Here is a 26178-nt window from a genome sequence, read left to right as displayed (position 1 = left end):
ATGTCACTTTGTCTCCAGTTGCAGGGGTTTGAGGGCTATAAAAGATTTCATATCTATGCCAACTCACTACAAAACTATGTAACTGCCTTCTTTAGACACTGCTTCTGTATTTGGTTGCTCTCTTATTTAACATATACAACAGTAGATGACAAATCTCTTGCAGAACAACATATCTGAAGTTAATCTCAGAACAGCACATAAGAGAATGACATTTCTCCATGGATTCCTATCATTTTGTGGGTGTTTACATTGTCAGCAGAGACGCTTGCTGTGTGCCTTCCAAAACACAAACAAGTTGCGACACCAAAGTATAAGTGTCACCTCCAGAACAAGTAGAGACTCTCGACAGCATCGTGCCTCGTTGATGTACTCGTGCTTCTCACATTGTCTCCACGCAAACCAAACCTGAAGCTTGCACAGTGGAGATTCTCTACATGCTAACGACCTAAATTCATGAGGAAGAGGTGGAACAAGCTGTTACACCACAGCAGAAAAATTCTTTATGAGTGCCAAACATCTGCCAGCAATTTGTTCTGTTTTGCTTTGCCACCTGGTTCTTTTATCTTCATACAAATATATCTACTCTTCAGCTTCTTCTGATATTGATGATCAAACAGTACAAACAGCTTCAGTAACGTTTCTGTGTGCAATGGTTTCATTGTGCTCCTTTTTGAGCATCTGGTATGAAAATGAGTGATGATGAAATTCCTGACATCACAGGTATAACTTACAACTCTTCTTTGTAGAAGAAATGTTAGCTATGTTTAAATTTAAAGAAATAGCATTTGTTATTCTTGGATATCTGTTGTTACTGGTCTCAAGTTTTCAGTACAAAGCATGCATTACTAAATGAACAAGGTGGAGTGAACTCTCCACTTCTTGTGGCTGTTACAATACAGAGAAACCCACTTTCACAGTCCGATGTCATCTGAATTTATTAGTGAAGCAACACAACATTGATAAATAGAATGCACTAACTGTTCTTGAAATTTTTCAATCATATGTTTCAAATTATTTTATATTGTCCAACTACACTGATCAGCAAGCACATTATGACCACCTACCCAGCTGGTATGGCCACCTTTGGCAGAGATAACAGCGGTGACGCATCGTGCTGGGAAGCAATTAGGCATTGGTAGATTGGGAGCTGGCAACACATCTGCACACACAACTCATCTAATTCCAGGGAGGGGGCAATGAGGTCTGGTGCCACTTTCAATTGCATATCAGATGTGTTCGATCGGGTTCAGATCTGGTGAGTTGAGAGGCCAGCATGTCAATTGGAACTTGCCATTGTGTTCCTCAAACCACTACATTACACTCCTGGCCTTGTGACGTGGTGCATTATCTTATTGAAAAATGCCACTGGGAAACATGATCATCATGAAGGTGTGTACATGGTCTACAAACAGTGTACGATACTCCTTGGTCATCATGGGGCATTGCACGAGCTCCACTGGACCCATGGATGCCCATGTGAATATTCCCCCATGTGAATATTCCCCAGAGCATAATGGAGCCACCACCAGCTTTTCTCTATCCCACAGTACAGGTTTCAAGGAGCTTTTCCCATGGAAGATGAAGGATTTACAACCTCCCATTGGCATGATGAAGATGATATTGGGATTCATCACACCATGCAATGCTCTGCCACTGTGCCAATGTACATCGTTACGAGTGTTCGGTGCACTGAGCATTCAGACACCCTTCTGCTGTGCGCCCAGCATTAAAATCTGTGTTAGTTCCATCACAGTTCACCAACTGTCTGGTTTTACCAGTCTGCCCAACCTAAGACATCCAACATGTATAATGAGGGGTGCTGCCACCCACCCCAACCCAACCCAACCCAACCCACGCTGTCTGGACATGGCTTCACCTTGGTTTCATCACGTGTTGAAGACCCTCACTCAGCACTCTTCAAACACGAAAGTTCCGCAGTTTCTGAAATGCTCATACCGAGCCTATGGGCCATCACAATCTGCCCTTAGTCAACCTCAAGATACACTGCGTGATCAAAAGTATCCGGACACCTGGCTGAAAATGACTTACAAGTTCATGGCGCCCTCCATCGGTAATGCTGGAATTTGATCTGGTGTTGGCCCACCCTTACCATTGATGATGACTTCCACCCTCACACGCATATGTTGTATCAGGTGCTGGAAGGTTTCATGTGGAATGGCAGCCCATTCTTCACGGAGGGCTGCACTGAGGGGAGGTATTGATGTCGGTCGATGAGGGCTGGCACGAAGCCGGCGTTCCAAAACATGCCAAACGTGTTCTGTACGATTCAGGTCAGGACTCTGTGCAGGCCAGTCAATTACAGGGATGTTATTGTTGTGTAACCTCTCCGCCACAGGCTGTGCATTATGAACAGGTGCTCGATCGTGTTGAAAGATGCAATCGCCATCCCTGAATTGCTCTTTAACAGTGGGAAGCAAGAAGGTGCTTAAAACATCAATGTAGGCCTGTGTTCTGATAGTGCCACACAAAACAACAAGGGGTGCAAGCCCCTCCATGAAAAACACGACCACACCATAACACCACTGCCTCCAAATTTTACTGTTGGCACTACACATGCCAGAAGATGATGTTCACTGGGCATTCGCCATACCCACACCCTGCCGTCGGATCGCTACATTGTGTACCATGATTTGTCACTCCAAACAATGTTTTTCCACTGTTCAATCATCCAATGTTTACACTCCTTACACCAAGCGAGGTGTCGTTTGGCATTTACTGGCACGATGTGTGGCTTATGAGCAGCCGCTCGACCATGAAATCCAAGTTCGCTCACATCTTGCCAAACTGTCATAGTACTTGCAGTGGATCCTGATGCAGTTTGGAATTCCTGTATGATGTTCTGGATAGATTTCTGCCTATTACACATTACGACCCTCTTCAATTGTCGGCACTGAAAAAGAGACTGTGATTGACATTTTGTCAGCCAGCCATTGCCTACATCATATAATCTCACCAGCCAATGACAGCAGACATTCAGAGCATAGGACGTGATGTGGTCAGCCAATAGCAAATCACTGCATACTACATGTGGACTGCACACACATATTACAAGCACCATGCATGTGTCTGATTAGCAGTCATTTCTGCCTTGTGACGCTGCTACTGCCTGTATGAGTTTATATTGATAATAGGTCAGTGGTCATAAAGTTCTGACTGGTCAACGTTTGAAAGTAGAAAAATAGAAGACCTATTCCAGATTTCAGCAGCAGTTGGGATCAGAAGGGAAGGAGTGAAAGAGAACAGATACAATGGAATCATAATGGACAGTGCAACATGTAAGAAAACAAAAGAAAAGTAGCAAGAAGTGGGTCCCAGTGGGTGGCAAGTGTTAATTACAGGTCTGAGATGAAATGAACATCTTTAAAATTCAGGAATCTTGGAATCCAGAGGATGAAACAAAATTACCCATAATACAACACAAAAACTGCCATCTACAATAGGGGTTTAAGTGATTCATTTGCTACTTTGAATGTTTGAAGAGAATAAAATAAAGCTCTGATGAAATAAGCAGTCGATAAACACCACTGGGCTGCAGTAAAATATTATGTGACTTTAATGTTTGGATGATCATCTTGCTCAAGAAGAAAACTGTTTCCACAAGTGATGTTAGAGGGATAAGACTACAACCATTAAAATCGTTGTCATCTGCAGATTCTTATGGTATGAAGGAGGAATTACTTGACGAGGAAAACTTCAAAATTAAGATACTGTTCTGTGTCAGCGTGTTTGATGTGAGCATGGAAAGAGGAACACTGGTGCCCAATGTTTGGAGTTACCTACTTACCTCTGGCCACTTCTCAATCTTATATTGAGTCTTAAGCACTCGTTCTGGCTCTCTTAAGGAAGGGGGACACAAAGGTCACAATGAAAATGTTACTTCTTGATAAAAGGAAGTCAAAATTGTGATATTTAATGCCTAAATTACATATTAAAACAATGTGTTACACTCAGAAAATATAATTCACATTTTTCCAGATTTACATATTTAGGCGTCTGGACTATCCACACGAAAACATTGGGAGCTGGAAAGATTTGAGATACAGCTTTCAGTCTGCATCTTACTTCTTTGGTGGACCACGTAGAGCATGCCACCACTGGAGTAATGGTTCTCTATTTTTCCAAATGTAGGTGTTTCCCCAGTAGCACCAGAAACTGGAAGAGAATTTTGTTTAAAACCATACAGTTTAAAAGAATCAAAGGACAAACAGAGGAAAATTATAAATGTACAGATGCCGGCACAAAGCCTTGTCAAAAATTTATTATTATTGCAAGGTTTTGAAGAGCTATGCCGTTTTCATTAGGAATTACATGTGGCTTACATACTGGGAATAGTATACTGATTGTTGTTATGAAAAAGTTTGAAGTAGAACATACACTACATATAATATACTATGGTCAAGTTTTACTGCGCATTTTTTAATAACTATGTTAACATTACATAGCATTATCATGTCTTTTTTTTTAGCTATTATTCTGCATTTGTAGCGCATTGCTATCACATTTGCAAATGTGAGCAATCTCCATTGAGAAAACACATTCTATATTGTAATAGACTAGTGCTACAGGAGATTTTGGTTATGATTGTTTTCTATAAATTACTGAAGCAACAGTGAAGTGCTGTAGAAGTACACATTGCTATAATGCAGACATCAACCAAAGAAAATCATGTCCTTACAGGAAACAACATTTTTACCACTGCTTCTGAAAGGCTTCCACCTAACTTTGAGAGGCAGAACAGAACGCTGTATGCCATACTCTGCTTGGAATAACTTGTTGGTTTAGTTCTGTACCTCAAAATTACAAGCAAACAGAAATGGACAAAAAAAGAGTGCAGCTATACTGTTACAGGGTGTATACATGGGTGAGAACAAAAAAATCCAGATTTCCCAGTTAAAAATACACTTTTTCCTAGGTGAAAATAAACTGTTCCCTGTGTGAAAATACAATACATCCCAGTTAAAAGTACATTAATTTTTCCATGTTAAATGACAATACACTTTCCCCTCAGAGCTGTAAAACACATAGATCCTTTGAACGATAAAGAATATCATTTGAAAAAAATGGAGATTATGCTAACTGATCCACCACTTGCCAACAAAATTACAATAGGAGAACAGGAAATCAAAATTGTTGATAAATTTAAATATTTAGGTGAAATAATAACATACAATCTAAATGAGAAGCCATCATGGCAAAACAGAATTAAAAAACTGAACTATGCAAACTACATTACCAAAACTACATACAACAAAAAAAGCCTATCTATAGATGCAAAATTAAAACACTATAAAACAGTTACACAACCAGAAATAACGTATGCAGCTGAAACTATCTTCAAAACAACTAATACAGCAGAAATTGACAGAATACTAAAAATAGAAAGAAGAATAATTAGGACATGTATAAATAAACAGTATAAAATAAATGGACATTGGAGAATAGCATCAAATGAAACAGTATATAAGAAAATAGAACCAATCATGAGCACAATCAGGAAGAAACGCGTCTCATTCGTTGGACATCTGATGAGAACTCCAGAAAACAGAATTAGTAAAAAAATAATACAAAAATTGTGGAATAGCAAGAGCGACATTAAATGGATCACAGAAATTAAGGAAGATATAAAGAACTTCAAATTACAGTAGATGACCTAAAAAACAAGACAGAGAAAACCAGAATACTGCAAGACCCGCAGACCAGACTACAAATGAAAATCAATAAAAGGAGTACAGGAAGAGTTGTCTCAGATGAAGAGAGAAAGAAAATATCTGAAAGAATGAAGAAATATTGGGCAGACAGAAGAGCAAAACACCTTTCATATAAGAATAGCCTCTAATAATTATATTACCTAAATATCATATTAAGTTATTGCCGAACCAAATTGTATCCCTGTGCAACAACGTAATTAGAACTTTGTATTTTTGACTACAGTGGTCTAATGAAGGCCATAAAATAAATAATAATAATAATAAACACTTTCCCCTCAGAGCTGTAAAACACATAGATCCTTTGAACGATAAAGATTTTACAGACCACCCTAGAACTTCCTACCACTTTAGGAAATGAAACTCAGCAAAGAACAATACATTTTAAAAAGACTTTTGATGCACAGCAATGTGTACAATTCATATTTTCATATTATGAAAGTACAAATATGAATTCCACCAGACAGTAGCTTCTGAAGCACTGAAAAAGAGACTGTGATGCACATTTTGTCAGCCAGCCATTGCCTACATCATATAATCTCGCCAGCCAATGGCAGCAGACATTCAGGGCATAGGACGTGATGTAGTAGCTTCTGAAGCACTGAAAAAGAGACTGTGATGGACATTTTGTCAGCCAGCCATTGCCTACATCATATAATCTCACCAGCCAATGACAGCAGACATTCAGAGCATAGGACGTGATGTAGTCAGCCAATAGCATATCACTGGCAAGTAGCGAGAACACACAAATAGGAAAAAATATTGGTTTAAATTACTATACATATCGTATAGTTACTAGAAAAGCAAAGTTTTCACATATTATGTTGGTCATCAAAATTTTTTTGCTGTTTTTTCTGAGAGTGTGGTTAGGCAGGATCCTAAAAGCACAGCTTAAATTGCAGCAGCTGAATATTTGTGACAAGCATGTTGTGAATTTCACTGAAGTGCAGTACACATTTCATGGATTACCTCGCTTAATAAATGTTCTGCCAAATGCCTTGACTTTTCCACAGAAAAGCTAATTATGTGTGGAACTGCTCAACAACTCACCTCATCCTTTTTTTGAAGGTTTAATTATACTTTTTGCCACTGTCACTTCACTTCATACTTTGTAATCTACAAAAGAACTAAAGTAAGTATGAAAAACTAACCTGAAGCTTCTTCTTTTAAGATACATCAAACATAAAAGTGCCAGTAAAATTTTAAATAATGACATAAATGGCTGGTCTTCTGGGCCCGAAATATTTCTAAGTGGCTGGACCTCAAAGTGTTAAGTTTTGAATGAGATTCAAATGTTCTGTGCTTTAAAAAATTCATCACACATTCTCACATGTAATATAATTCATCTTGTGCAACAGGAAATTTACTATGAGAGCAATGCTTCTCAAACCATAATTTGAAATATTTTCCCCCGACCTATTAGAAATGTAAACAGTTGTGGCGTCATGCTCATCAAAAGGAGTTTGTTGTTATGTAGTACTGCACCGTGTTTTGTTTTTGAAACCGGTGTTATTCTCTCATTTATGTTTTATTGCCGAGGTATTACTCTGCAGTAGCAGTCTAAAGTAAAATTCTTTGTTAGAATATCATTTCTTAGCAGTCAAAATTACAAAAATTAACTGAAAACTAGAAGTAATAAAAATTTCCCAGAGTTCTAAAAAATTCCCAGATTTTTTCCAGATGAAAAAATTCCTGGGTTTTTCCCAGTTGTCCTGGAGCGAGATAACTCGGGTTAAACTGTTTAGCCAGAAAATATTATTATGAGGTAACTTAGGTCCTGAATTTTGCATGCCCCTGCACCAGCTTCTCAATTACAATCTTTGTAGTTCCTTCTACTGCTACTAGTTGGTACCAGCATATGTACTGTAATTATTGCAATTGCTTCTGCTGCCGCTATTTAGTGTTTTTTTGCAATTTTGTTTCAGTGTATTGATACTGGCTTGTGCACGTGAAGCCTTTAGGAGGATTAGGAGTTGAGGGATGTATTTCCAACAAGAAAAACTTGCATCAATAGAGTTTCTATAGTCATTGGTATTGCATCATTACCGTGTCCTTTAGTACCACTTTGGTGCTGTTGTTGCAGTATTATGACTGCTTACAGTCTTCTAAAATGAACAGTGATTATTCCAATGAGGTAGAGAAGTGGGGAGGCACCTCTGTTTCAGAATCTGATGAGGACTCTCTTGAACGTTCATTAAATGAGGCAGACACAGATATAGATCGGCATCAGATGAGAGCATGGCATTTTGTTGATCCAAATACTGATTGCTCTCCTCCATGATACCTGTTTTCTGTTGATCCTTACTGTACAACTCCTTTTGCCAATGATGAACTTGAAATATTTGAACACTTTTTTGACAGAGATTTGCTGGAAATTATACAGTTGGAAACAGCAATGTATATCAGCCAATGTGTTTTGATCCCAGCTTTTTGCCCGTGATACGAAGAACCTAAAATTTTCTTTGTTCTAACCATTTTGCAATGTGTTGTTCATAAACCAGAATTGTAGATGTAATGGTTGCAGCTGGCAAGCTTATGAACTCCATTTTTCAATAACGTAATATCTTACAAGAGGTTCTGCCAAACAAAAAAATATCTTCACTTTTCTGATAATGCAGTGTAGCAACTCACCCAAATCCTAAGCTGAACAAAACCTGGCCAATTTACCAGCATCTTGAAAGTAAATTTAAAACTTCTTATTTTTGAACAGGTCATTACGGTAGATGAAAGTCTACTTTTGTACAAGAGCCGAATGGGTTAGGAACAGTATATCCTGATGAAAAGGGCAAGATTTGGAATAAAATTTACACATCCCTGTACTTAGCAGATTTCCTACTTTTGACGTCCACTGATAGTTACATAATGGTAAAAATGACTCAGAAATAGTTGTAACAATCCCCCTGAAATAAGCAATTACGAAAGGGAGAAATGCAGCTGAAAGATGATGAAAAGTTCTGGCATTGCGTCGAAATGGACAAGAATGACATGGTACTTCTTTCAGCTATCCACTCTATGGATGTGGTGAAGACTGAGAAAAGGTCAAAGAAAATTATAAAGCCAAAGCTTGTGCTTGATTACAATGACACAATTCGACGAGAGGATCAAGCCAATCAGAGAATGTCATCATGTCCAATACCCAGAAAGCAAAGCAAAAAGTATTACAAGAAAATCTTTTTCCATTTGCTGGAAATTTCTGTGTGGAATTTATTTATTTTGTATGGCAAATTTGGAGAGAAAAAGGACTCACTGGAGTTTATGTTGACCCTCTTGGAAAAAATACTTGGGGAGTACAAAGGGAGCATCATTTCTTCTAAGCCAGGCCAACCAGGATAAATGCCCCATCCTCTTTCGTTGATGGAAAAACATTTCCTAGAATTCATTGGACCAACAGAGAAGAAGAGAAATTCATCACAAGTGTGCGTAGTTTGCTCCAAGAAGTAATATACACATGGGACACATGTCCAGAGAGAGAGACAATGCCCCAGTGTCAGGGCCCTTGTGCATCACATCATACTTCAGAACCTATCACACAAACTGATTTCTAATATCATTCTAGTGTGTGTGTCTCACATGTATATCTCATCTGCCATCTTATTTGTACATCTGAATCAAGAAATTAATCTTTGTAATAAATAACATGTTTTAATGAATATCTGCAGAGATTTTTGTCAACCCGGGGTTATCTCGGGATAAGAACTTTCATCCACTCCCATCTTCAATATGTCCTTAGATTTTCCAGATAAAGGTGAAAATGAATTATTGGGAGAATGGAAATTCACACACAAGTGAGGGCGGGGGCACATGCACGCGCGCGCGCACACACACACACAAATCAACAAAGACACAAAAACATTGTGCTGAATGAAATACAGATGATACAACAGTAAAATTTCTATGAAGAGGAATTGTGTAAGTTTTACAACAATGAAATGAAAAGAAGACGAATGTAGCAAGAGGAGAAGTGGATTCCTAAAAGCCAAAAAATCATGAAGGTGAAAGTGCAACCTAGTTGTTTCAACTACAGTCTCTGCTAACAGTGAGGGGGAGAAAAAAACCTGTGAACTTCAATGCATGTAAAAATTGGTAATGAATACCATAAGTAAACTGTACCACACATTCACAAGCAAAAACCATTTTTTATCTATAAGTGGCAAAATGGATCTGGACTATAACATTCTAAAATTGCAGTACATTTATGACATTTAAAAATAACAAACAACCTGGGAAGTAACTCTGAAGATGGAAAGAATTAGTGAAATACATGTTGGGAAGAAAGGAAACAACTTATAAATCAACTGTTTAGTTTTTGTCAATGACCTGAAACTGTCTGCCAGAAACCAGAAAAGTGCACGAAGAAGACTGGAGATTTTAGATGAAATTGCTGAAAAAATGGGCCTCAAAGTCTCATATGAAAAGAACTAATATATGGAACACAGACTCCAAGGAGAGAAATGTTTGGAGGTAAAATATAGAAAGATTAGAAGGCCGAATAAATTCAAATACTTAGGAGAATGGATCCAGTTCAATGGACAGGATGAAGAGGCAGTCAAGACTTTGCCTACAAACTAACACAGACAAAAAAAAAAAAAAAAAAAAAAAAAAAAAAAAAAAAAAAAAAAAAGAGAGAGAAGGAGCGATATCCTACAAGGCCAAAATCAGACACTATAATTGTTACAAAACTAAAAGGGACTCTACACTTTACAGTGCAAAGGGGACGGTTGGAAGAACTTGAAAGGAAGATTTCCTGGTAAATTCTGGGACCTCATAAGACTACTCATGGAACTTGGAAGAATAGGAAAAATGAGGAGCTCTAGAACTACATCAAGAAATTAATGGACACAATGCGGAAACAACAGTTGAAATTTTATGGACAACTAGCAAGAATGGATGAACACCGACTGAGCAGAAAGATCTTCAGTTACATCACATCATTAAAGTGAAAAGGGACGCACAGAAACTGGTCTAGAGATGACCCAAAACAAAGAAGAATTCAGAAGCAAAGTCAACACCATAAGATCATTTGAAAAGAAACCACTAACAAGAAGGTCCACACATTACATTTCCAAGGAGGAGAGAAAGAAAAGAAATGAAAGAATGCAGATGTCCTGAGAAGAGAGGAAAAAAGGCCAAAAAACCTTAAGCTCTACACAGTCCATAGTTGGCCAAATTTAGAAGGGGGAAAATAGTAATAATGATAGAAGTAGTAGTAGTAGTAGTAGTAGTAGTAGTAGTAGTAACTGATTGGTAACATCTACTGTGGAGGACATTTTCGAGGAGGAGAGGAAGAAATGAAATGAAAGAATGCAGATGTCCTGGGAAGAGAGGGAAAAAAGGCCAAAAAGCCTAAAGTTCTACAGAGTCCATAGTTCTCCAAATTCAGAAAGAGGAAAATAGTAATAATGGTGGTAGTAGTAGTATTAGTAGTAGTAGTAACTGATAGGTAACATCTACTGTGGAATAGGCCATTCAAACAAACATACTCAATAATTTAGCTTCTATATTGACTTAGAAATTTATCTGCAGTCCCTCAAGGTTAATTCTGTAGCTATAGTATTCCGCTTTGCTACACTCCCATTTGTTATTAGAAGTATCTGAACTGCCTCAAAATGAGTTTACATTAAAGTACAGGGAGATTATAATTAAAGTTTCACTACATGAGATGGCCCCTATGAAAAACGATTGATTGTGGGGCAATGAAATTTTGTGGAAACATTTATAAGGACACGCAGAAGAGAAATTACCAATAAACCATTGGAAGACACACATTAATTTCCAATTGAGAGGGTAACATTTTTTAACTGCCTACTATGGCTCTGAGCACTATGGGACTCAACTGCTGTGGTCATAAGTCCCCTAGAACTTACAACTACTTAAACCTAACTAACCTAAGGACATCACACACATCCATGCCCGAGGCAGGATTCGAACCTGCGACCGTAACGGTCGTGCAGTTCCAGACTGTAGCGCCTTTAACCGCTCGGCCACTCCGGCCGGCTGCATACTATGTTTACGTTCCAGGTTACAAACGTTGCTCAAGATGACAATCATCTGCATCCGCAAGAATGTGGAGCTGCATTAGAGACACCATTTCACAATGATTCACAGCACTTTTTGAACAGTGGACCATGGAATGTTCAACTATCATGACACAGCTCGTGCACCTGCTTGAAGATTGCATATTGTGTCCAGCATTCTCAGCCTTCTTCGCCAATTTGGCACAACTGGTCATTGAGTGCGGAGACTGGACCTCTCCGTATTCCTTTAATGCACTGACACACTGATATTCATGAAGACCAGCAGCAGTACTGGTTTTGTTTTGATAAAACAGCTTTATGAGTAAAGCCCTGCTCACATTATCCAGATCCATGTTGAATGTCTGCAACTGTAATGCACACTGATGCGTGTCATCATACCAGTACTTGTGCATAACAGCAAGTCATGACACTTAACACTACTACTAACAACACAATCCTGCAGAGCACAGTGTGAACATCATTCAAGTTGAGTACCTATGCGGTAAATAGTTTTCTGTCCACATTGGCACAAATAGCAAAAGCTTAATTATCAGTAACCTGCATTTGTGATAATATGAAAAAGCATTTTCTAAGGCAGGTTTACAAAAAGCGTAAATTTTCACTGAAAGCATGCCTTACTCACATTGACAAATGACAGAAATCAGTCTTTGCTTGAAACTAAATGTAATAAATTCCTCTTGTTCCAAGTACGAGGGGAAACTTGGAAGGGCGTGACATCCAAAGTCAATAACAGAGAGGGAAAAAGAACCTGGAGAGAGTGCAAACAAAAACCTTTACTCAATCTGCACAATTAAGCTACAATAAAAAAATTCCTTTGTTGGGTATTTTCTAACTGGGTTCAAGCACAAAGAATTATTATTATTATTATTATTATTATTATTATGTAGTATTCTGCCTAGTGGCAGGTCCATGTCTTCGTACGGAGAATTTCTGATTCCACAGTTCCTTGTCTTCAGCTTCTTCCTTCAGTCTGTTGTATCTCCTTCCATCTTTCATGTCGTCCAGATGTTGAATTCTTCTTCTTCCTCATCCTGCGTTTCCTCTGAGTTTCCCTTCGATGAAATCATGTATGAGTCCCTCGTGTCTAAGTACATGTCCAATCCAGTTGGCCTTTCTCTGAAGAATTGTACGCAGAATACTTCTCTTCTCTCCTACTCTTCGCAGTAATAATCTTTTTTATGCGATCTGTCCACTTGATTCTCCTCCAGCACCACATTTCAAAGCTCTCTAAGTATTTTTTCTCCTCCTTTCTCATGATGCATGTCTCTGCTCCATACAGTGCAATGCTCCAAATGTAGCACTTTATCAGTTTTTTCCTCAATGACAAACTCAACTTGCTGGTCAGCAGAGTCCTCTTCTTGTTGAGAGCAGCTTTGGCCATGGCGATTCTTGCTCAGATTTCGTTGGTGCAGTGGGCATCCTTTGTGATAAAACTTCCCAGGTACTTGAGCTGATTCACGTTTTCCAGTTCCTGATTGTCAACAGTTATCTTCAATTGTTTCTCACGTTTTGATATGTGCATCACTTTTGATTTTTCGATGTTGATTACTGTGCCGTATTTTCTTCCCATTTCCTCTAAATTGTTCATCATGTGTTGCAGCTGTCTCTGATTTTTGGCGAGCACTACCAGGTCGTCTGCATACTTAATGGTGTTGATGAGATGTCCTCCTACTTTGAAGTTTCCGCATCCTTTCAGCGCTTCTCTCACCAGCATTTCTCCACACAGGTTGAAGAGACTTGGCGATAGACAACATCCTTATCTCACTCCCCTTCCTATTTCCACACTGTTCGTTTCTCCATAGTTCAGTCGTACCTTTACCCTTTGTCCCAGGTACAAGTGCCTTATAAGTCTCCGATCTCTCCAGTTGATTCCTATTTCCTTAAGGGTACAAATAGTCGAGGAGGCCAAGAGATGAATACAATAAATAGATTCAGAAGGATGTAGGTTGCAGTAAGTACTGGGAGATGAAGAAGCTTGCACAGAATAGAGTAGCATGGAGAGCTGCATCAAACCAGTCTCTGGACTGAAGACCACAACAACAACAACAACAACAACAACGATTTTCATCAATATATTTCAGTTGACTCTGTCGAAGGCCTTCTGCCAGTCTATAAAACAAGTGCAAACTTCTTCGTTAACAGCCAAAACTCTGACAATATCCTCATCATGCCAATGGCGTCTCTAGTCCCTTTTCCTTTCCTGAAGCCAAACTGGTCTTCTCCCATCACTTCTTCAATTTTGTTTTCCAACCATCTATTTAGTATTCTTGCAATGATCTTTGCCACATGCGATATCAGACTAATTGTTCTATAATCACTACACTTCTCGGCTTGCTTTTTCTTCTGAAGAGTAACCATTGTGACGTCCAAAAAGTCTTCAGGCCATTCTCCAGTTTCATAGATTTTGTTTGAGTTGTATCAGAACTTTCAAACTTTCATTTCTGATTTCTTTAAGCAAATCCACTGGTATGTCATCATCCCCTGTAGCTTTCCTACTCTTCATGTCCTTTATTGCCTTCTCTACTCCCCTTGTCAGTATACTGGGCCCTTTTTCACCTTCGTCAATAGCTTCCTCTGGCTCTATGTCGATGTCATCTGGGCAATGTTCTGTATCATATAGTTTCCTTATAAATTCTTCCCATGTTTTCAGCACTTCCACTTGTTCAGTAACCACTTGTTCTCTAGAATCTTCTATTCCAAAAGTCCTTACACTTTTGTTCCCTCCTCCTCCCAGTTTCTTCGTTTTCTGGTACATGAGGTCGTACCTTCCTCTTCTTTGTAGTTGTTCTATTTCTTCACACATTTCTTCTAAGTACTTTTTCTTCGCTTTGTCTTTTTCCCTCCTGAGGAAATTGTTAAGTCTTCTGTATTCTTCTTCATTAACATTTTTACACTTCCTCCTTTCCTCTATCTTCTCCAGCATCTCATTGGTGATCCAGGGTTCTCTCTCTCTCTCTCTCTCTCTCTCTCTCTCTCTCTCTCTCTCTCTCTGTTTCCTTACCAACTTCACTCTTCAGAGTATTTAACAAAACCATTTTAACATTTTGCCACTGATCTTCCGCACTTGCACTTGTATTTTTGTGTCTCACTTCATTAAATTTTTTCTCTAACGATTCTCTTACTGCCACGTTATTCTATCATAGCTTTTCCAAGTCCCATCTCTGTTTTCTCCTCCCACGCTGTCAGATCTTCTTCAGCCTTGTGCTGATATCTGCAACCAAAAGGTTGTGATCCGAGTCGATGTCAGCAGCTGGCATAGTCTTGGTGTCCTTCACAATGCCCCTAAACCTCTGTTTGACGAGTATGTAGTCTATCTGATATCTTTTCATATCTCCTGGGCTCTTCCATGTGTACAGTTTACTCTTCCTTTTCTTGAACCAAGTGTTCCTCACCACCAAATTATTTCGGTGACAGAATTCCACTAGCATTCCTCCTCTGTTGCTTCTTTTTCCTAATCCATATTGTCCAACAATGTTTGCTTCATTGCTTTGTCCAACCACACAATTCCAGTCACCCATGATTATGGTATTTACTTCTCCTGTTCCTTCCAACTGAATGATGTCTTCTATTTCATCATACATTTTCTCAGCTTCTTCGTATTTGTGATCTGATGTTGGCATGTACACTTGGATTATTAGAATGTCTACTGGCTTTGCACTTATTTTCACTAACATTAAACGGTCACTATGACACAAGACTTTATTCACACTTTGCACTAATTCATTTCCCATCACTATTGCTACGCCACGTTCAAAACTTTTACCACCAGAATAAAACATTGTGTAATTACCTGGTACTATTTCACCACTATCTGTCCACCTCACTTCACTTAAACCCATTATCTTCACTTTACATTTGTCCATTTCTCTCTTCAGAATTTCCAGTTTTCCTGCTCATTGAAGTGTTCTCACATTCCATGTTCCAATCCTGAAATTAAAATGTTCATCTCTTTTGATGACACCACCTGAAATACTCCCCACCCAGAGATCCGAACGGGGGAGTTTATCTCACCATCATTATCCTCCGTCTTCCAACGTTCAGGAAATATAATAATGTGGTAGTCTTTCCATTTCCTTTCCACATCGCAGTATCATGGCCGAAGAACCAGACTATGGTTGGTTTCGCCCATGAGTCTTCGATCTTGACCCATCTGAAGCATCATTTGCTCTGTGCATCAATTCGATACTGGTGCCCACTGCTGCCCGGTACCAAAGGAAGTATAGGCTTGGGAAAAGAAAGACCCCTAGCCCTCGAAATCTAACGTCAGGGTCGAAAAAAATTTATCCGTACTCCAAAATTATTTACATTCCTCCAGGATTTCCTATTATCATTACATACATATGATGATTTTCCTGGTCTCTTTTTAGAGCCGCTCAGATTATTGTATCACAAACAATTAGGATACAATAATCTGAGCAGCTCTAAAAAGAGAACAGGAAAATCATCATATGTATGTAATGATAATAGGAAATCCTGGAAGAATGTAAATAATTTCAGAGTACAGATAAAAACTCACTAATTAGTGGAGTCCTCACCCAGGAAAACTTTACTATTTTTTGGATGAATCCTTTATTGAGCTGGTCTCCCCAGTAAAGGTGGGGATGACTCAACCTCTACTATTTGATGAGTTGTTACCTTTACTCCTAAATCATGTATACATGCAATGAATATATACTCACATTCCACAAAGTGCTCCTCCCAGGTGAGCAGCATGGTCAAAAAACTTCCAGCCAAGTAGAACACCTGTTGCATCTAAGGCCATTATTACTTTGATAGCCTGTAATATTAAAGAAACAAAACAAGTTTTTGGAATACAGAGTTACGGACTGTGCTTATAGACAAAGAAAATAAAAATTTGACTGCAATGTTACAAAAATTATATCTGCAGTAATTACCAGCCAGTACTATGTTCTACATTCTATTTACATTACATCTATGTCTACATCTACATAGATGCTCCGAGAGCCACTGTGCAGTGCGTGGCGGTGGGTACCCTGTATCACTACATGTCATTTCCTTTCCTGTTTCATTCGTAAATAACACAAGGGGAAAACGACTGTCTATATGTCTCTGTATGAGCCCTAATTTCACGTATCTTATCTTTGTGGTCCTTAATGCGCAATGGATGTTGACGGCAATAAAATCATTTGGCAGTCAGCTTCAAATGCCGATTCTCTAAATTTTCTCAATAGTGTTTCTCAAAAAAAATGTCACCTTCCCTCCAGGGATTCCCATTTGAGATCCCGAAGCATCTCCATAACACTTACATGTTGTTTGAACCTACCAGTAACTAATCTAGTAGCCTGCCTCTGAATTGCTTCACTGTCTTCCTATGATACGACCTGGAATGGACACCAAACACTCAAGCAGTACTCAAGAATAGGTTGCTCCAACGTCCTATATGCAGCCTCCTTTACAGGTGAACCACTCTTTCCTAAAATTCTCCCAATAAACCGAAGTCAACCATGCGCCTTGCTTATCACTGTTCTCATACGTTCGTTCTGCCTCACACTGCTTTGCAACGTTACGCACAGATATTTAAATGACTTGACTGTGTCAAGAAGGAGACTAGTAATACCGTATCCGAACATTACAGTTTTGATCTTGATACTCATCTGCACTAACTTACAGTTTTCCACTTTTAGGGCTAGCTGCCATTCATCACACCAACTGGAAATGTTGTCCAAGTTGTCTTGGATCTTCCTACAGTCACTCACCTTTGACACATTACCTACACCACAACCTCATCACCAAACAACTGCATACTGCTGCCCAATTCTTTTAAACATGTTAAACAGGTGCCTCCCATACACAACAATGTCGGCCAATGAAAAGTAATACCTCATGATTTGTTCTTACTAGCACTCAGTATTATAAAGATCATAAAAATATTAAACTGTCAGGGACAGGTTCCCAGACATGAGATCAACTTTGAAACCAATTACACAACTGTGATCTCAGGCATCACTCTCTACAGCCGTTCACATTGGTGGGCCTTGTTTGTGAATAGTTGGTAAACAAGAATAGGAAGAAATTAAATCAGAGTAAATAAAAAAATCACATGGTCAAATATTCCAAATGAAAAAAAGAATGAAGGGAAACAACGAGACTGAATAAAACAGTTAACATGAGGATTAAAATGACGTGTAAAAGGATTAACAATAAAGAAAATATATTTCAGCCAATTAATTGAATAAAAGTAATGATGACAGTGATTTTGATAAAGATGTAAAAAATAAAATACTTGGTGCCTGAAGGGACTTGAATCAACAACATTCAGCACACCAGCCAAATAACTTAACTGCTCTGATATGATGGTGTTTCAAAAATTATTATTATTTTCAAGGCCAAACCACCATAAAGAATGACTTTCTATCTTCACAACTATATATGTAGTGTCAAAAAATTGATCCCACCCCTAGGAACCTTTCCATGAGAGCTCTGTGAGGTATGGGAGTAATGGTTAGATTATTTTGTTACTTTTTTTATTGACAAACAACTTACACCTTATACACAACAAATAACATTAATAGCAATTGTTCAAACAGACAACTGCCAGTCTCAATTCATACGTTACAATAGCACCTAAATTTTTGCCACACACTCGTCTACAACAATTTCATCAGTTGGACAATGCAACAGGCTGCTTGGACCTTACCAACTAGGTTCTCTTCAGCTACTGATACTAGTAGGGTTTCTTAGACTAACAACTTCTGTCCATAGAAAAAATTCTGCCATGGTCAAATTGGTGTCAAATGTGTATTGTTTTTGAAGATAGTACCACCAACTTCGATACGAAAACATAACCAGATAAGAAGAGCATGACACACACACTACTCATTGAAATATTTCCAGTATAACAAGCTACAGTCACATGATATTCAAGCTTATCTCCCTTTCTTGGTCTAATGCCTCAAACTATAGAACCAAAAACACAAAAAAGAATTCAAAATAGGTTTCCTGTTTTCTAGGTGTATACTTAATCATAATTTTTCCTTCATCTACAAAAGAATCTTTGTATTTCTTAAACTGCAAAACAAACTTCCAAAAACTGCACATTCCCTTGTTACTCGTATAGTAGCAATTGTCTGCACTCTCTTTTTATTTCTATCTTTCACGCTATTAATTAAATGAAGTACTTTGTGTGTTGATGCAGAGAAACTACTTTTTTTTCTCTTTCTTCCCTATCATGTCATCTACATCTACATCTACATCTACACTCTGCAAAACCTCTGTGAAGTGCATTGTGGACGGTACATTCCATTATACCAGTTATTAGGGTTTCTCTCCGTTCCGTTCACCTACGGAGCATGGGAAGAATGATCATTTGAAGCCTCTGTGTGTGCTGTCATTATTCTCATCTTGTCCTCAAGATTCCTATGTGAACGATACACAGGGGGTCGTTAGTATATTCCTAGAGTCATCATTTTAAGCTGGTTCTTGAAATCTTGTTAGTAGACTTTCTCGGAATTGGTTGTGTCTGTCTTCAGGAGTCTACCAGTTATGTTTCTACAGGATCACTATAACACTCTCACATGGGTCAAACAAACCATTGTGCTGCCCTTCTCTGTATCCCTACAACATCCCCTGTTAGTCCTATTTCGTACAGGTCCCAAACACTTGGACAATGGAAAATCCAGGATGGAATAATGACAGTATTATATAAAGGATACACACACACACACACACACACACACACACACACACACACACACACACTACTCCAAATGCAAATCACACACATGACCACAGTCTCTGGCTGCCAAGGACACAACACAAAGTGAACACTGCAGTAACAGAAGTATTACTTTGTCACATACATGCTATTTAGCTTTGTGAACTAATGTGGGTTCAATACATTTACACTTACTAAAATTCAAAACAAAATATGTAGTTGTTAGTTTCATACAGTGGCGTGAATGCACAATTACTCGTTTCGCTAGACTGGCTGGTGCTGGTGGTGCGCAGGTGGCAATTGTTGTTGCATTTGGCATTTTTTTGATTATCATTATTAATTTGATTTCAGTTTTGGTGCAAAATTAAAATATTCTGAATAATTAGACCTTTATTAATAAAACAGATGTGCACTGCCAGGAGAAGACACTCAGTATGCACATGAGCCGCGAGTTGCTGACTGTGTTCTAGAGTACAGTTACCATGTTTGGAGTTCATGGGAATTTTTGGAAGAAAGGCGACTTTATTGTTGTCCGATAAATTTGGAGAAAAGGTATTCCAGCACCAGGGTGTTCCATGTACAACACAATTGGTACATTTTGGCATTATGCAAGAACCAATAACACGGAGGCGATCTCTGATTGCCCTAAACACTCCAGCCCTATTGCAGTTAACATACAATAGTTACTGTCATCAAAAACAAATCATAATACTGTTACAGACCCTTTGATGGTGTACGCTCTTGCATTGTCCTGCATGAAATAACGGAATGTCCTTTAATTAACTGCAAGTTCTCTGAAAAAAAGGTTGCAGTATATTGTTTACATATCTAACACAGTTATGGTTTGTTGGAAAAAGATGGGTCCAATAATCAATGTTGCACTATAACTTTTGGTATGCAAAAAATTAACTAAAAACACAAAATTTATGTCTTTATTTAAGAAATAACTTTCTGACATGGTAATATGTTTTGTGTGGGTTTCAGTGAAGAATGTTAACTAAATACCCGATCTTTAAGTAACATAGTACACAACATTTTGATGAAAACACTAAAAATCTACTGATAATTTCAGTTTCAGATTGTTGTTATAATTTCTACTGGACAATATTATTTGTTGTGTTGCCTGAGTAAATGAGGGAATGAATGAGATATGTATGTGAAGTATGAGTCACTGAAATTGTGAATAAGTGTGGGAATCAGATTCAGCAGCTTTGATGTGAGTCACATACAAAGGGGAAAATGATAATTGTGAAACAACCAGATTTTCGTATTTCACAAATGTAAAATTTACTTCATTCCATCAGCTGATTTAAGACCGAGTGTTTTTATTTGCTTTTTGGAAATGTGCTGTTTTGTAATTTCACACAAATTGATTTCTGAATCAGGATTGGTTCAATGAAGAAGAGTATCAGGTTAAGTGAATTGCAATATGAAGCTGACAGGCAACTGTATTGTTCAGTTAATCCGAGACTCTTGCATGCTCTGTTACTGCTAAAGGAATTTCTTGCAAGAGTTGGGAAGAGTACGTGGCCAGCTCTTGTGATGAGAAGTCATGTAGCTCAATGCATTTGCATTAAAATTGAGTAGTAGTAGTAGTAGTAGTAGTAGTAGTAGTAGTTCTTTTGAGAATATCATTTATCAGTGAAATTTTACGATCTTTCATGGATAAAGGGTACAAAAATTTTGGATTTTCAAAATGAAATTTAAGACTTTCTTTGAGGGGCTACAAATTGTGCCTAGCATGCAGTGCAGTCATACTTGGGACCTTTCAGAGTCCAAAACAATAATCTGCGTAGTATTTTAGAAACTGTTTATTAACTGATGAAAAGTGTGATTCTATCAGTAACAGGTCTGAGTTAAAACCTTAAACTGGCTAACAGAAAGAGTAAGTGTATAAGGAATAGAGAAAACTGTTCTCACTTTTGTTCATTAATTTCTGGAACTGTATGCTAGAATGCACATGGAAGCAAATCTGTATACAAAAAGTTGCAATACAGAATAGATATTTTAATGTAAGGACTTTTCTTCATTTAGACCCAATGAAATTAACTAACTTTCTCAGCATAAAACAGTTAAACAAATCTGTCCACCCTGGCAACATATGTAGTGCAGCTAATTTTTTATAGCTTTTCTTAGCTGAAGAACATTGTATATCACTCAGAGCAGGCCAGATTTCTGCAGAACTAACTTTTAAAGTTGGTAGGAAGGCAGAACACAAATGACACAGAGTCAAACTGATAAGTATATTCAGAACTCCAAAATTGATTGTTTTGCGAGTTCATGTACTTCAATAATTGCAGCCATACTTCATAAAAAAAAAAAACCACTTCAAGATCAATCTAGCAATCATGCATACATTGCTGTAGCCAGTTACAGTACTGACATCACAAAACAATATCTGAATTGATCAGTCAGTGCACTGCCATTAGTTTATAAGATTTCAGCCTGAGTTTGCAAACAGCTCTGTGAAAAGATGCTATTGACAGACCGGACCTCTCCGATTTCTTTCTAAGATCACCACTAACCTGTCTAGCTCATCTGAATTGGATACACCAACTGCGAGAAATCTGTTGAGGAATAGGATGGAGTATATGCAGCAGTGGGAGACTGTCTTCCTGGAATTGTTTCTCAGGCAATGCCAATCACATAACTTGCATCATGCATGGAACATCTCTAGATCACATATTGAAGCCACAAAAATATGGTAAGAGATATTAGGGTATGTAAGAAAGGATACAGACAGTCCGCTTCCCCTCACTGCATGAACAAAATAGGATAGAAACTGGCTAATAAAAGTATATAGTACTCTTTCTCATTCACTCTTTAGTGTCTTTAGTGACTTTCATAGATATGTATGAAGATGACATGATGAACAATACCTTGCTCTAAACATAAGAAAATGTAATGTTAGTTAAGATGAGTAGTAAAACAATCCTGTAGTCTTCAAAAATAGTAATGGTGATGTGCTGCTTAACACAGCCACATCTATTAGACTTATATGTGAAACACTGCAAGGCAATGTGAAATGGAATGAGGATGCAAGGCCAATTGTAGAGAAGGCAAAAGGTCAACTTTGATTTATTTCAAGAATTCTAGGAAAGTTTAGTTCAAATACAGAACACTTGTGAGACACACTCTCAAACACTGATCAAGAGCTTGGAATCTGCACCAGGTTGGATTAAAGGAATACATCAAAGCAATTTAGAGGCAGGCTCCTAGATTTGTTACCAGCACATTAAATCAAGAAAGGGAAAAAAGGCACTTTTCGTGAACACTGGCATTTATGACAGACTGCAGAATTATCCAACTGCCACCAACATACACTGTATCTCACATAAGGGCCATGAAGACAAGGTTGGAAAATCAGGGCTCATACAGGTGCATTTTTCCCTCACTACATTTGCAAGTGGAACAGAATAGGGAATGAGAAACAATTGCACAGAGTATCCTCTGTCATGCATTATATGGTGGCTTGCAAAGTACTCATGTATGCAGATGTAAATGGTAGTCAGCATTCAATCCTTTTGTCTCGGAATGCAATAATGATTCTAGCTGTGACTAAATATTAGCTTGTTTGGGAGATTTACAGCTTTAAAAAGCCTACTCGTAAATGGGAGCGACAGCCTCCCCTTTTCCATCATCTTCTCTATTTTGCAATCTTGTATTTTGTGTATCGTACTCTCATCTCACACTCTACTATTTCACATCACACTTTCTTACAATAATTACATATTTCCTACAAGCTCATAATATCTGTCTAATCTGCACAATTTTCATTTGCAGTTCTCTATTGTTATGCTGGTTTTTGGATCCCATTATTCTAACATCTTTTTCAGCACTTCTGCTGTAAATTGTTCTCTTGTGACCTGTGAATCTATCATGACATGTATTTCCTGTTATAATTTCTGCCCTTTTTTTCTCTAAATCTCTCCAATTCTCCCATATCCCCTCTACTACCAAAGAATGTATCCTGGCTAGTTTGTGGCTCAAGACTCAACATCATACACTCCTGGAAATTGAAATAAGAACACCGTGAATTCATTGTCCCAGGAAGGGGAAACTTTATTGACACATTCCTGGGGTCAGATACATCACATGATCACACTGACAGAACCACAGGCACATAGACACAGGCAACAGAGCATGAACAATGTCGCCACTAGTACAGTGTATATCCACCTTTCGCAGCAATGCAGGCTGCTATTCTCCCATGGAGACGATCGTAGAGATGCTGGATGTAGTCCTGTGGAACGGCTTGCCATGCCATTTCCACCTGGCGCCTCAGTTGGACCAGCGTTCGTGCTGGACGTGCAGACCGCGTGAGACGACGCTTCATCCAGTCCCAAACATGCTCAATGGGGGACAGATCCGGAGATCTTGCTGGCCAGGGTAGTTGACTTACACCTTCTAGAGCACGTTGGGTGGCACGGGATACATGCGGACGTGCATTGTCCTGTTGGAACAGCAAGTTCCCTTGCCGGTCTAGGAATGGTAGAACGATGGGTTCGATGACGGTTTGGATGTACCATGCACTATTCAGTGTCCCCTCGACGATCACCAGTGGTGTACGGCCAGTGTAGGAGATCGCTCCCCACACCATGATGCCGGGTGTTGGCCCTGTGTGCCTCGGTCGTATGCAGTCCTGATTGTGGCGCTCACCTGCACGGCGCCAAACACGCATACGACCATCATTGGCACCAAGGCAGAAGCGACTCTCATCGCTGAAGACGACACGTCTCCATTCGTCCCTCCATTCACGCCTGTCGCGACACCACTGGAGGCGGGCTGCACGATGTTGGGGCGTGAGCGGAAGACGGCCTAACTGTGTGCGGGACCGTAGCCCAGCTTCATGGAGACGGTTGCGAATGGTCCTCGCCGATACCCCAGGAGCAACAGTGTCCCTAATTTGCTGGGAAGTGGCGGTGCGGTCCCCTACGGCACTGCGTAGGATCCTACGGTCTTGGCGTGCATCCGTGCGTCGCTGCGGTCCGGTCCCAGGTCGACGGGCACGTGCACCTTCCGCCGACCACTGGCGACAACATCGATGTACTGTGGAGACCTCACGCCCCACGTGTTGAGCAATTCGGCGGTACGTCCACCCGGCCTCCCGCATGCCCACTATACGCCCTCGCTCAAAGTCCGTCAACTGCACATACGGTTCGCGTCCACGCTGTCGCGGCATGCTACCAGTGTTAAAGACTGCGATGGAGCTCCGTATGCCACGGCAAACTGGCTGACACTGACGGCGGCGGTGCACAAATGCTGCGCAGCTAGCGCCATTCGACGGCCAACACCGCGGTTCCGGCTGTGTCCGCTGTGCCGTGCATGTGATCATTGCTTGTACAGCCCTCTCGCAGTGTCCAGAGCAAGTATGGTGGGTCTGACACACCGGTGTCAATGTGTTCTTTTTTCCATTTCCAGGAGTGTATTTGCATGTTATGGGTGCTGCTGCTTGCTCATTACAACTTTGGGAGAATAATTATGTGTGTATCCAATACTATGTACAACATTTTATTGTAATACAATTATCATTTGTTATCAATACATGTCATTTGGTAGCTAATGAGTAAAACTAGGTGAATGGCTGAAATATCTTGTGCAAAAAAGGTTTCATCAACCCAGCTCCACTGTCTCAAAAACAATGGGAAAACTTCACAAATTACAATTTAAAATTTACTCTGTTGATGAGATTCAGAGCCTCAAATCCTTCTACTGAAAAATACAGAAAATAAAATAGATTACCTATTTTCAGACTGTGTTATGCATTATAAAACTGAGATTTTTACAGAAGGGCAATGTATCCAGCACAAATAATAATTAGACAATAGGAAGGAAGTAAGATGCAAGATACTACAAAAAACTTGATGCATTGCAGAAATTTACAAACCATAACTGGATGTATTAGTAGCAAGATAGTTATCAAACTTTAGAGCTGTGAATGACTGTGAGGAAGTTTCATTGTCTCAGTTTCAAATCACTAACTACACACAGCATTTGTTTTATTTTTTATAACCAATGTATGTTAACAAGTGCGCTATGGAGTGCTACGAAGAGTTTAGCGGAACTTAGGTAACAGATATGGCAGCAGACTCTGGCACATAAATGGTCACTATTAAGTCATGTGTACTTTAGAGACTAGCATAAACTGGAGACATGTATTACTGCTATAACATTAGCCACATAAATGCAGATGCTGAGGTGGCTGATACATTAAAAATGGGAAGAAGAGAGATGAGAAGCACATCAAATCTATCTGACAGTGCAAAAATCAGGACTTTAAGGACATCAAGAAAGAATGAATCAGTTGAGAAAGCAACTGCATTCTCATAATTTCAAAGAAAGCTGTTCACAAAGCTATATCATCAACTGGTTGCTGCCTCAATACCAAGCTTTATCTAGCAGCTGTACATTACATAGTCTTAACCACAAAAACTTCAGAGTTCAGGTACATTTCAGTAATAAGAAATCAAATAATTCTACGTACAAAATAGAAGACATGAGACTTACCGAGCCAGCAGTGAACGTGAAGAATGGCAAGAAAATTATACTGAGCCTAGTTTCCGGGTACTGCGTACATACAAAACTGAGGATTGCCATTATTGCCCCAGACTGCAAAATAAGAGAAACAAAGAAAATGTAGGCTGACAAGAACATTATAACTACATTCAATTATATAATACATCTGTATTTAACCAGAATAATATTTTCTAGAATTTTAGATCTTCACAACACACAGTTTCAG

At 39.0% G+C, this 26178-nt stretch overlaps 1 protein-coding gene across 1 annotated transcript in view; it reads right to left on the bottom strand.

The window, feature by feature from the left end:
- Positions 1 to 3898: 3898 nt before the first annotated feature.
- The window catches only part of LOC126457131 (presenilins-associated rhomboid-like protein, mitochondrial), a 116019-nt gene continuing 93739 nt past the window's right edge, over positions 3899 to 26178 (bottom strand). Inside the window, exons 7-9 of the mRNA XM_050093195.1 lie at positions 25944 to 26045; positions 16441 to 16538; positions 3899 to 4173 (exon numbers count right to left, since the gene is read on the bottom strand). Coding sequence (XP_049949152.1) covers positions 4080 to 4173; positions 16441 to 16538; positions 25944 to 26045 — 294 coding nt within the window. The 3' untranslated portion in view covers positions 3899 to 4079. The remainder of the gene's footprint in view (positions 4174 to 16440; positions 16539 to 25943; positions 26046 to 26178) is intronic.

Source organism: Schistocerca serialis, chromosome 2, assembly GCF_023864345.2.
Source record: "Schistocerca serialis cubense isolate TAMUIC-IGC-003099 chromosome 2, iqSchSeri2.2, whole genome shotgun sequence".
Classification (NCBI taxonomy): domain Eukaryota; kingdom Metazoa; phylum Arthropoda; class Insecta; order Orthoptera; family Acrididae; genus Schistocerca; species Schistocerca serialis.
This window is presented reverse-complemented; position numbering and strand designations above follow the sequence as displayed.